At 36.6% G+C, this 13170-nt stretch overlaps 4 protein-coding genes across 4 annotated transcripts; all 4 read right to left on the bottom strand.

The window, feature by feature from the left end:
* Positions 9-1247, bottom strand: LOC109132534 (MATH domain and coiled-coil domain-containing protein At3g58360-like; the record flags this gene model as incomplete). Its single annotated transcript, XM_019244191.1, has 4 exons — positions 1138-1247; positions 876-1033; positions 391-617; positions 9-293 (listed from the first exon to the last, which is right to left on the bottom strand). Coding segments are annotated over exons 1-4 (780 nt in total), but the record flags the coding sequence as incomplete, so codon positions are not given.
* On the bottom strand, positions 1693-2641 carry LOC104784151 (MATH domain and coiled-coil domain-containing protein At3g58370-like). Its single transcript, XM_019244192.1, has 5 exons — positions 2505-2641; positions 2242-2402; positions 1961-2133; positions 1820-1879; positions 1693-1701 (listed from the first exon to the last, which is right to left on the bottom strand). Exons 1-5 carry the CDS (start codon positions 2639-2641, stop codon positions 1693-1695), a joined length of 540 nt encoding a protein of 179 aa, XP_019099737.1.
* Positions 8612-10052, bottom strand: LOC104784153 (MATH domain and coiled-coil domain-containing protein At3g58410-like). Its single transcript, XM_010509215.1, has 4 exons — positions 9946-10052; positions 9668-9825; positions 9131-9399; positions 8612-9019 (listed from the first exon to the last, which is right to left on the bottom strand). The coding sequence occupies exons 1-4, from the start codon at positions 10050-10052 to the stop codon at positions 8612-8614; spliced, it is 942 nt and encodes a 313-aa protein (XP_010507517.1).
* Positions 12079-13081, bottom strand: LOC104784155 (MATH domain and coiled-coil domain-containing protein At3g58340). Its single transcript, XM_010509216.1, has 4 exons — positions 12975-13081; positions 12718-12875; positions 12320-12609; positions 12079-12231 (listed from the first exon to the last, which is right to left on the bottom strand). Exons 1-4 carry the CDS (start codon positions 13079-13081, stop codon positions 12079-12081), a joined length of 708 nt encoding a protein of 235 aa, XP_010507518.1.

Below are 13170 nucleotides of genomic sequence, written 5' to 3' on the forward strand. Positions count from 1 at the left end.
TCTTTGATTTCTTGCATCCGAGTTCCACCAGCCTCCTCTTTCTGCTTCTTTTCCGACAGCTCAACAAGTTTCTTCGCCAACCAATCAACCTTAAATCCAGCATCAGTCATGGATCTGAGTGCAGCAAATGCCTCGTCTATCTCAGTCTTGTGGAGCTCGTTAGGGGACTGGCGCAGAGTCTCAATCAGACTGAGTAACAAACTCATGTAACCTGTCCTAAGATTTGGGTTCTTTAAACGCATTTCAGATGCAATCTCTGGGTGTCTTTCAAAGATATGGCTCACAAATCCCACCTGAGAGTGAAAACAGAAGTTTAAAGTATATATATATATATCCATATAGCTGAATGTTTCTACACAAAAAGGGTTTGTAGCATTCTTAATTTCTTACCTGTGAGGGAAGAAGTTGAAAGCCATTAAAATCCGTAGTTTCCATAATTGTTGAAGTTTCCTCTGATACATCTAAGCTTCCAATAACTTCAAGAACCTCTATCTCAGCAACAATTTTGAGTTCTCCATTAACCACGAATCCGCTATCTCTGGCACTGATTTCATTTAGTGGAAACATGGACAGACGACCCCAGCGGGGAGACCGCACATCAAACCACTTTTCTTCTTCTGTAAAAATCACAAACGACGACAGAATCTATATAATCAGTTCACTAGCTAACACCCAAATAAAGCACTAGCTACACCTGAACAATGCTTCTGTGGATCGATTGAAAACATCAACAAAACTTGTAAAAGGACTACTAGACTTGCAAAAACCATATTGGTTGACAGAAACAGCAGTCTTGTGTTTTATGATACTGTCCGTCACTGAAATAAATTGGAGACAACATATATTTAAGAGTAGTGGGAAGAAATAAAACAGACCGTTTTGTTTGGAACGTTTAACAGCATTTTGATTAACAATATTGAGGAGATAACAAACGTGTCTTCTCCATCCAGGTGACAATGATTCATAATCAGCTACTTCCAAATACATAAACAAATAATCAGCGTTATTTCCCTTGGGATGGACAATTAAACGCCTGCATGAAACAATATGTTAAAAAAAGAATCAGCAACACACATGTGAAGGATACTAATTAACACCCAAATCTACATGGACGATAAACATATGAAAAAACCTAACCACTTGCATCCACCGACGACGAATGGATCAGAACAAATTTTCCCAGTTTCCGAAGATGAGAAATTCTTAATCGCCCAAGTGATCTTCTTAGCAAGTTGTGGTTTCCCCATGGATTTTGACGATGTTTCTAATTAGCTGTCAACCTAGCAGGAGGAACATGAAGCAAAGAAAAACCCTAGAACCCGAGTGCCACACACAACAACTCGTGAATCGGAGAATCAAACAACCATCTCGAGGAGTTTAATTAGGAAATCTCTTTAAAAAAAAAGAGTAAAAATGCTAATTTGATTTGGCTTTGACTAAAAAGCATATTCGACAACTAAATTAATTACTATTCAAAATAAAAATAAATATTTTTCCTTTTACGTTTTTGCTTAATATAAAAATTTAGTTGAATGTTGACTTATTTAACAGGAAATAAATTAAGTATTTATAGTTGAGTAAGTTTAGGATTTAATATAAACAAACTAAATATAATTTTTAAAATTACAAAATTAGGAAATCTCTTTTACATAAATCCAAAAGCTGAAGCTGAAAGACTCAGTTTGGTTATAGTCAACTTCTCTGTTTTTTTTTTGAAAAAACAAATTAGAGAGAAACACTATATAGTGTGTAAACACATATGATCAAGACTATTTATAGAAATGACAAAGGGTTGAGCACTAATCTTAAGTCTTCTTACCTGTGATGGAAGAACTTGAAACCCGTTGACATCAATGCTTTCCATTACTGGTGAAGTCTCATTGAGAAAATCAATAGAGACTGCATCGTTATCATCATCTAGCTTTATCTTTTTAAGAGGTTGGTTTTCCTCTTCAGATTCTTCTGATACATCTAACTTTCCAATGACTTCAAGAACATCTATCTCCACAACAATCTTGACTTCTCCGTTCACAAGAAATCCACCGTGTTTGGCATGAAGGTTGGGAAGTGGGATCATGGATGTAAAACCCGAGCCAAGGTTTCTCTGATTAAACCAGTGTTGTTTCTCTGTTCAAGAAAAATAGAACTCTAGTCAAAACTAACAAAGCACACAATGCATATATAACAAGAATCTTGCAGTAGCAGCACAAGTCACATTAGCGAGTTTAGAAAAAAAATCACCTCCTCGTTGGGAGAGTTTTTCCGTTTGTTGGTTCACTATAGTTAAGGAGAACTGCGCGTATCTTTTCCATCCACTAGGCAATGATCTAGAATCATCAACCACAAGATACAGAGACAAACTATTATTAAACTTATTTCCCTTGGGATAGGCCAGAAGATGCCTGCAAGCAAAAACACAATCAACAAAAGTGGATGTCCTCATGAAACTTAAATTGGACTAAAACAGTTAGAGAAAGCAACTAGTCTTTTATTTACTAATGTACCATTTGCAGCAACCAATCACGAATGGACTGGAATAGACTTTATCATATGGCAAAGAGGAGAAATTCTTAATCACCCAAGTGAACTTGTTATCATCAGCTTCTTTTTTGTAATCAACTAATTCTTCAGTACTCCCCATTACAGACTCCTAGTAACCAAACTACGTACCTTTAAAACAATTTCATACATCCAAATTGATCACATTATATATATACACCAGTGGAAACACATCTCGAGTAACAAAATAAAAACCAAACCTAAAATTTCACTATGGACTCTAACTAAGTTAGACTATAAATTCAAAGGCAGTAAATCTTAATTTTAAATTATATTCCACTAGTAACACTTAGCCTCCATGTCAAGGTCGAACTAAACACTTTAAAATCGTAAACTAACCTTGAAAATAGTATATGAAAGTTTGTTCTAAGACAACAGAGACTAAGGGGAAAAAAGGTTTTAGACTCTGAACTTTTACCCTGTAGCACTACTTCAAAAGATCTAGCTAGGAGAGAAAAGAGAGAGAGAGAGACATGAATGCAAATATATTTCGAATAGGAAAGTGAATCACTTCTATATATCGCTAAGGAAACATGATTTTAAAGCTAGAGTAACTATTGGCTTATATATAAGTTAAAATGATCAATAGTTTCCCCAAACATGATGATTAGAAATCGGTAAATAGGTAATGTACAAGGATATTCATACTCTGTTGTTTCTCTTGTCACTCAGTTTCCAAAATTTCCTTGTGCAAAATTTAGGTTGTGAATCTAAACACTTTTACTATTCGGATAAATTAGTTTGGATATGATCAAAGGTTAATTAGAGTTTAGCTCCTATATGCAAGGGATTGCATATATCTCATAGATTTTATATATATAACATGGTGTATTCGGCTAAGATTAATACAGTAGAACAGTTCCTCATCTCCATCTGTCCATCTTCTTGTCCGTTATTCTCACATAAGCATAATGCAAGGTTTAAAATGTACATACATATCCGTGATCCATGTGACAAGAGAGAGAGAGAGAGTCATCAAGACAAGATCACAATATTCATCACACTTGTTTCGACATATGAATCAGTTGTTCACCAAAACCAAGGGACTCCGTTAGAAAATATAATGACAAACAATAATTATAAAGTTTAAAGAAGAGTATGTACATTCTGAGCCAGAACACCAAATATAAAATCAAACTAAAAGTGATTATTCATTCGGTGATTATTCCTCAACTTTTAGTTTGATTTTATTCCTCAACTTTCGGTGATTATTCCTCAACTTTTAGTTTGATTTTTTTTTGAACAAAAATGTTAAACTTCTTTATATAGATATGTCTCGTATTTATTGGAAAGATGTTACACAACTTGAATGGGATGTTCATCAATTCTTAAGATCTTCTTGTCTGTAGTTATACCAGCACAATCTCTTTTTTTTTTTTAATTTCGAATATCTTGCCAACCTCGTTTGATGTTCGTTGCATTCTCAAGATCGTTTTAGTGAATATCAATCAATCTTTCTGCTTGTTAAGAATCTGAGCAAAACACTTTAAATCAATGTCTCCGGAGGGTGATGACTGATGAGCATGTAGTATTGTCTCCCACAAGCAGAAGTTGGTGATGATGATGCCAGGAATATGGCGACTTTATGACTCAAAGTTCAGGGGAATCCTCCTCCACTGACCAAAGATACAGAGCACTCTCTGTTCAGATGCAGAGCAATTACTTCTTCATCAAGTTAACTTATTTTAGAACTAATTGTTTACCAAAACCAAGGGACTCTCACTCCATTACAACATTACTACATGAAAATTAGAAATACGATAATTCATCATCCAAAGTTTAAAGAAGAACTGAGCCAAGACACAGCAACTAACCAAGTTTAGAATCAAACAAAAGTTTTTGACAATTTAAGAACATCAGACGAGTGAGGAACATTTCTGATTGAAGATCCTGCAGATCAACCTATTTTCTGAATGAGTTTCTGCAACTCTTCGTCAATTTGTTGCAACCGAGCCTTAGCAGTGGCCACTTTCTTATTCTTTACCTTTACTTCCTCGAGCCTCTTCTCTAACCAATCTACTACAAGGCCTCCCTTTGCGGCATTTGACACTACGGAAGATGCTTCTTCTAGATCATCATCAGAGATATTCCCAGGAAACTGGCACAACGTCTCAATTTGTCCGAGGAGAGCATTCATGTATGTTGTCCTCCGACATTGTTTTGTCGGACGAATTTCTGATGCAATGCCATGGTGTTTTTCAAGTTTACGCTTCACTGATCCTACCTGTCAAGGACCAAAGGTGAACACACGATATCAACAACAAAACCTTAATTGTAGAACACACGATGTTGCTCACATATTGAGGTTTGAAATTAATTTCAAGTTATATACTTTACTACTTTAGTCAAGTACTAATCTTACGTTTCCTATAATTGTTCAGTAGCTTTATAAACATGACTAACCTTGAAAACAATCTTTAGTTTCCCATCTTTAATAAATCCGCCATGTTCTTCAAGATGGCTGGAGCGGATGAATCCGATTCGATAACGACAAGTAGGGGACTTTTCATTGACACAAAACTCTGAATCTGCAACATCTCACGATACATATACATTGCTTCCAAATTGTCATTATGAGTACATAATTTTATATGTAGCACTAAAATGAAGTAATGAGTAAGTAAGTAGGAGGTATTTTATATTATGCAGTATTGTTTCTGATTGGTTGAACTTGTTAAAAGTAAAGACTTCTTAATCTGCGTGTTTTAGTTAAAACATCCTATATTTTGAAACGGAGGGAGTATATTCCGAGACATCAAAAGACAAGGATTGACCAATTGTAAGGCTACAAGAATCAGCAAACGAGAGAGGAGCTCTCGCAGCCAAAGCCTCAACCTTTTCCTAGTGCAGCTGAGATTCAAGATCCAAGAACATCTCTTTCAACTTCTGCAACTGTTCCTCCATCGTTTGTAGCCGGGCCTTACTACCCTGCTCCATCTTCTTCTTTCTAGAGATCTCGACCAGCTTTGTCTCTAGCCAATCCAACTTAAAGCCGACATCAGTCAGATCAACTAGTGTGTCCTCTGCATTGCTCAGATCATTCTCAGAGAGCTTCTCTGGTGACTGGCACATCATCTCGATGAGGCTAAGGAGTGCATCCATGTAACATCTACTGATATGTTGGTTCTTTGGACGGAAGTCTATAGCTAAGTCTGGGTGTCTTTTGAAGATATGGCTTATGGATTCTACCTGCTAGCAAGAACAAAATAAACTAATATTGAGAACGAGATTGTCACATTCAGTTTCCAGTTAGAACCATCTCTCTAATAACAATAAGAAGATCGATCTTGTTCTTACCTGGGAAGAAAAAACCTCAAACCCATTGATGACATCCATTGTTTCCTTTCCTGGTTGAATCTCCATAAGCATTTTTTCAGACGTCCCAGTAACAGATGCCACAGTGTTAAGCCCCCTACCACCAATTTCTACTGTCTGAGAGGCATCCTCCAAGGACTTCTCTTGGTCTAGAGAGCTTCCATTTACAGCACTATCATTCGAAACATGAGATGAAGCCTCATCATCAACATTATCTTTAGGTGCATCATCATTGTCACCATCTGAAACCTCAGTCTCAGCTGCCACACTGTTACTACCATGATTTCCTACTATATGAGAAGCGTCTGAAGAGGGCTCAGAATATGGCCTATCACCATCATCATTCGCATCCTCTTCGGATGCATCATCAACATCTGAACCTTCTTCAGACGTTGCATCATCATCTGAACCCACTTCAGACGTTGCATCATCATCCGAACCCTCTTCAGATGCGTCATCTTAATCTAAATCCTCTTTAGATGCAATCTCAGTTTTTTGCGCCACTTGACAAGAAGAGACCCCCTGAGATTTACTGACAGATGCATCAGAAGCTTGGTTTCCTCCTTTGCTGCTCAAAGTATCAGCAACCTTCACAGGTTCTGCTGGTAAAACGTCTAATTCAGCGAGGACAGTGAGTTTGTTATCCACCACAAATCCTTCATCCTTGTCAAAAAGTTTGGTAAGTGACACAAACTTTTTACTACCCCAACCATTATTCTTTACATCAAAAAGGACATTTCCCTCCTGCCACATAAACAGAAAAGGAGACAAATTTGCCGCATCAAGTGATCTAATCATAAACAAAAAAATATATGTATATATATATATATATATATATATATACTCAACAGATATAGAGATTCTATACTACAGAAGCGCTAATGACCACAAAGATGAAATNATTGAGAACGAGATTGTCACATTCAGTTTCCAGTTAGAACCATCTCTCTAATAACAATAAGAAGATCGATCTTGTTCTTACCTGGGAAGAAAAAACCTCAAACCCATTGATGACATCCATTGTTTCCTTTCCTGGTTGAATCTCCATAAGCATTTTTTCAGACGTCCCAGTAACAGATGCCACAGTGTTAAGCCCCCTACCACCAATTTCTACTGTCTGAGAGGCATCCTCCAAGGACTTCTCTTGGTCTAGAGAGCTTCCATTTACAGCACTATCATTCGAAACATGAGATGAAGCCTCATCATCAACATTATCTTTAGGTGCATCATCATTGTCACCATCTGAAACCTCAGTCTCAGCTGCCACACTGTTACTACCATGATTTCCTACTATATGAGAAGCGTCTGAAGAGGGCTCAGAATATGGCCTATCACCATCATCATTCGCATCCTCTTCGGATGCATCATCAACATCTGAACCTTCTTCAGACGTTGCATCATCATCTGAACCCACTTCAGACGTTGCATCATCATCCGAACCCTCTTCAGATGCGTCATCTTAATCTAAATCCTCTTTAGATGCAATCTCAGTTTTTTGCGCCACTTGACAAGAAGAGACCCCCTGAGATTTACTGACAGATGCATCAGAAGCTTGGTTTCCTCCTTTGCTGCTCAAAGTATCAGCAACCTTCACAGGTTCTGCTGGTAAAACGTCTAATTCAGCGAGGACAGTGAGTTTGTTATCCACCACAAATCCTTCATCCTTGTCAAAAAGTTTGGTAAGTGACACAAACTTTTTACTACCCCAACCATTATTCTTTACATCAAAAAGGACATTTCCCTCCTGCCACATAAACAGAAAAGGAGACAAATTTGCCGCATCAAGTGATCTAATCATAAACAAAAAAATATATGTATATATATATATATATATATATATATACTCAACAGATATAGAGATTCTATACTACAGAAGCGCTAATGACCACAAAGATGAAATCTTTTCATAGCTAAGAGAGTCCCCCAAGAATAGCTTGCAATATATCGTCAACCAAGCAAGGAGCGGAGTATATGAATGAAAATAGTTACCTAATGATTGGTTTGATTTGCCCTGACCCTTATTCACAAGAGTTAAGCTATATTTCACTTCTCTTTTCCATCCTGAAGGCAAAGATGAAGATACAAGGACATGTAACCATCACTCCTATTTCCCTTCGGAAAAGTAACAACACGCCTTTACAAAACAAAACCCATCTGAAAATTGTTAAGATTCTACAACAAAAAAAAAAACCGAGAGACAGAAAGGTTCTGTAATCGTTTCACCCTTTTATTACCAATAGTATCCGGCGAAGGAGAAGGGGATAGAGTTGCATCTCTCGTCTTGCGAATACGATGTATAATACAAAGACACTGTGAATCTCTTCTCCGTTTGCTCACCCATTAATACGATAATGAAGAAAGGTTATCGCCAAACCTCCACACAAAAAAAACCCTAAAAACTGATCCTGAAGTCTCCACTGATAGAAACGAACTCACAAAAACCCTTATTCTGATTCTTATTTTATACCAAACTAACCGGAACTGTTGAAATCAAGTCGGCTTAAACCGACCAAATTTAAAAATCCGAATCAAACTAAACCGATCTAAATACTAAACCACAATTTGAACCAAACTCAATTCTAAACCCAAAAAAAAAAAAGCCTTTTTAACTTTAAAATGTTCAAAAACGAGTCTCCCTCCACTGCTTTTAAACAGTTTGGTTTGGTTCCGTCCATTACATATGTGATGCTGTGTCGATACAAAAGAACAATAACAGCATAGTTAAGAACTCAAGTTATCAAACAAGAATATCGTCGAATGACAGCGGACTTCTAGTAACCGACAACTCTGCCTTCTTCTTCTCGACTAGAGCATCCAGGTCTGAACAACTTTGCTTCAGTTTCAGCAAGTTGTCCTCCATTTCTTGGAGCTGGGCCAAACCAGACTGCTCTTTCACCTTCTTTTCTTTTATTGCCTCCAGCTTCTTCTCCAACCAATCCACCTTAAACCCCGCATCTTTCACGTATGTCAGCGCAATATCTGCTTCCACAATATCTTCATTTGAGAGCTCCTCAAGTGGCTGGCACAGCGTCTCGATTACGTTAACCAGGAAATTCATGAATGTTTTCCTCAGATGTTGGTTCTTTACGTAGAATCCTATTGCAATGTCTGGGTGTTTTTCAAATATACGTCTCACTGATTCCACCTGCGAGTGCTAAAAAGGTTAGGGAAGTATAAAGAAAACAGAGAGAAATCTTTGAAACAAACAAAGACATGTTCTTGCCTCTTGTGAAGTAAGAAGAAGTTTCTTACGTACCTGTAAAGGAAGAACTTGAAACCCATTGATATCAATGCTAGACTTCGCACCATCATCTAGCTTCATCGTGATTTGTGGTTCGGATGCCTCTACAATCTCCTCCTCTGTTTCATCGAATGTGCCAATAACTTCAAGAACTTCTACATCTGCAACAATCATGAGTTCTCCACTTATAAGAAACTTATGCTTCTCATCTTGAAGTTTGGTAAGGGAAAGCATAAATGGAAAACCCCAGACCAGTTGCTCCTGATCAAACCAGCGATGCATTTCTGGAATTTGATTCCCAAAAATTAGCTAAGATCGAACAAACTACTACTTAACAGTTGACATTAGTGTTCCAAAATAACGACAGAACTAAAACAATAAACATAGCGCCACATACAAACCCTGTTACAGCACATTTTAACAAGATTTACAAGATGTATGTAATGAAACATCTATCTAAAATGGTTATGCTGTAGTAAATATGTTAATGACATTTAAGGGCCACTGAAAAATTTTGAAAGAAGCAGTTAGCATAATGAAGTAAGGAATCACCTCGTATAACCGATTGTTCTTCAGAAACCTGTTTTACTATTGTTAGCCGAATTTTAACGTATCTCCTCCATCCAGAAGGCAATGATTCAAAATCAACAGCTTCCAGAAACAGGGACATGTAATTAACGTTTCTTCCCTTGGGAAAAGCACAAAGACGCCTGAAGAAAAACAAGTCATCAATAACCATGGATGACATAAATATGATAGATCCTCATCCTTAAATCTAAATAAAAGAAATTAACAAAGAAAAACACATGAAAAAATAATTTTCTTTTTACCATTTGCAATCACCAATCAGGACTGGTGCAGAATAACACCAATCACATTGCAAAGACAAGAAGTCCTTAATCACCCAAGCGAATCTCTTACCAACTTGCTTTGCCATCGATTGATATACCAAAAGCTTACTCCTAATCAAACTACAAGACCTGAAGAAAAGAAAAAAAGAAAAAAAAAAAATCCTTTTTACCATTTGAGTGATCATCACACACACAAATCCAACCGAAGTCAGTGTTGCAGAAGAGCAGCTGAGGAAAAAAAAAAGAAGAAGCTATGCTTACCTGCAGAGACGGCAAGGGTGTTATGTCTTTTGAGAGAATCCTCCTACCTCCAACGTATAATAGATATATATGACGAAAAATGATGAGAGTCTCGAAGTATGTGCGCGAATGAGAACCATCTTTGTCCCTCGTGACTTGATACTCTGCCATAATTTCGAATTAATATACATTTGTTAGACAGAATGCTTGCATGAAGAGGATAATTTGAGGGAGGTAGGCGTTGCTAGCGATTGGAACCAATCACATAAAACGCTCCTAATCGCTCCTAATCGCTCCCAACCGCTTCAAACCACTGAATTCCAAAAGCTGCTTTCTGCAAGCGTTTGCGGTTGCGGGCAATTGCGGTTGGATTTTTTTTATATATATAAAAAAACTTAAAAGAAATCAATGATAATGAAATTCTTTTGTGTTATATCTTCTATCTAACCATTTTACTCATTAAGGATGGGAGAAAATGAAGTACGGATACGATTATAGAGATTATAAAATAAACAATTAGAAGAAAATAATATTCCAATTAACAATAACCCGGAAAACTTGATGTAAATTTAATGACACATCCCACATAAGTTCAAAAAATCTAAATACTATAATATTTCATCAGAATTTTTTTTTAAATAAGATTATTTGTAAAAAATATTAAAACAAATCACCAGTGACTATTCTCAACTCTCACTTAACCATTCCTACCGATGCAACTACTGACCCACGATCTAAGAGAAAAGAGAAAAGATCTACGATCTAAAGCATATGTTTTGTCATTTATCAAATTACTTGATTAAATTTTTGGTGAAAAGCCAAATGCATAAAGGAATAAGTATTTCAATATAAAATTTATTTGTTTTTTGAAATAATTATTTTAGTATTTTTTAATAAATTTAAATTATAAATCAAATTTAATTAAATTTTTTTATGTTTTTAAACATTTATATATTATATATCACATTTATTATGTTCCAACCGCTATTGTACCCATTGGTCAACCAGTCGTAAACCTCCCGCAAACGCACCAATTTTAAACCGCTAAATCAGTCGTTTAAAACGTTTAATAATGCTTGAAACCGCAATCGTCCGCTTCCGCAATCTCCCGCAACCACAACCACAACCGCAACGTTTGAACCAGTCACACCCTAGAAACAGAGAAAAAAGCGGCTTTATTTACCGAGCCAGCAAGGGAGTTCTGTGGTACTGCAAGAGGTAAAATTATGAAGTCGAATATAATAATGAATCTCGAAAGAGGTGCGAGAATATGAACAGCCTTGACTCATCGCGACTTGATGGTACTCGGACATAATTACGTATTTAAATTAATGGCAATACCAATGAACATTAAAGGAGTACTTTATCAAGTGCTTAGGCCTTAGAGAGGTTACGTTACTTTATCGACTTATCGTTAACATTCATGTGAATCCTATCCATGAGAAAACTCCCCAAAGATAGATATTATAACGAAACATAACTGCAAACTTGAGTATGTTGCTCGCCCATTAAAATATGCTGAAGGATCTAGGATTCGCTATCGAACAGTGAGAGCAAAGAAAACAACTAAACCCTAGATCAATCGACACAACAGCCATAGTACTGTACTGTATTTAGGGTTACAATTTTTTTAAGGAAAAAGATGAATTTGAAAATTTTCAAAACAAGTCAAAAACCGTAATCCGAGCCAGATAAAAATAAAAACAAACCGGTCTAAACCAAATTAAACGACGAGTTGGTTTCACACCTTACAAGAAGATATCGGAGTCTATCTTGAAACAATGACAGAGCGAACAAACCAAAAATACCAATGCAAATGGCCTAATCAAAGAGCATTAAACGGCTTCATCCAAGGAAAGCTTTAAGGTCTGATCACTTCTGCAACATTTTCTCTAAAATAGAAATTTTCATTCTTGCAGCCAAGAGTTCGTCCTGCGCCGCGCCGTAAGCACAGATTAGTAAGACGACTGTAATCAGGAATCCTATCCATATAAGTTTGTTCTTTGGACTGAATTTCACAGAAACCTGCAAGTGAAAACATCATTAAGTCTTTCGATGACTTACAAACAGACCACAAATACAATCTTAGAACCAATTCTTGTAGTTATCTTACCTGTTTAGTCCCATTGACATTGTTGGTTTCCTTCAGTGGTGAAGTTTTCTTGAGCAAATCATTAGACTCAAGACCATCAATCTCTTTTTTCTTGCTCACAAGTTCTGATGCATCTTCAGTCTTTTCTGATGCATTTAATGTGCCAATGACTTCCAAAACATCCAACTCCGCAACAATCATGGCTTCTCCATTTAAAAGAAATCCACCATCTTTGTCATGAAGTTTGGAAAGAGGAAGCATTGCTGGAAAACCCCATGTGGTTGACTTGCCATCAAAACAATGCTCTGTTTCTGTAACATATAATCCAAATTAAGTAGAATGATGACTTCAGTAAAAATGTTTTATCTCTGACACAGGCCAGGACTATTCAACAAAATGCAGAGATTGGTAATAGTGACCTTTCAATATGGAGAGCTTTTTGGAAAGGTGATTTACTATAGTCAGGCGGAAGTTCACGATTCCTCTCCATCCACAAGGCAATGATTCAAAATCAGCAACGTCCAGATAGAGAGAAAAGTAATCACTGTTGTTTCCTTTGGGAAATGCAAGAATACGCCTGCAAGAATACGCCTGCAAGAAAACTCAAAGGAATAAATCACCAAAACCATAAATAATATCACTAAAATAAATATAGACAAAACAGTCAATTACTTACCATTTGCAGTCGCTGATCAAGACTGGAACAGAACAACACTTCTCAGATTGTAAAGAAGAGAAATCTTTTATCACCCAACCAAACTTCTTATCAACTTGCTTCGCCATTGATATATGATATATCAGAACCTGAAGAGTACAAAAACCATTTCACTAAATGTCAAACACCGAAATTGATAATCTTATGCAGGTAGAAC

Source organism: Camelina sativa, chromosome 4 (genome assembly GCF_000633955.1).
Source record: "Camelina sativa cultivar DH55 chromosome 4, Cs, whole genome shotgun sequence".
Lineage (NCBI taxonomy): Eukaryota > Viridiplantae > Streptophyta > Magnoliopsida > Brassicales > Brassicaceae > Camelina > Camelina sativa.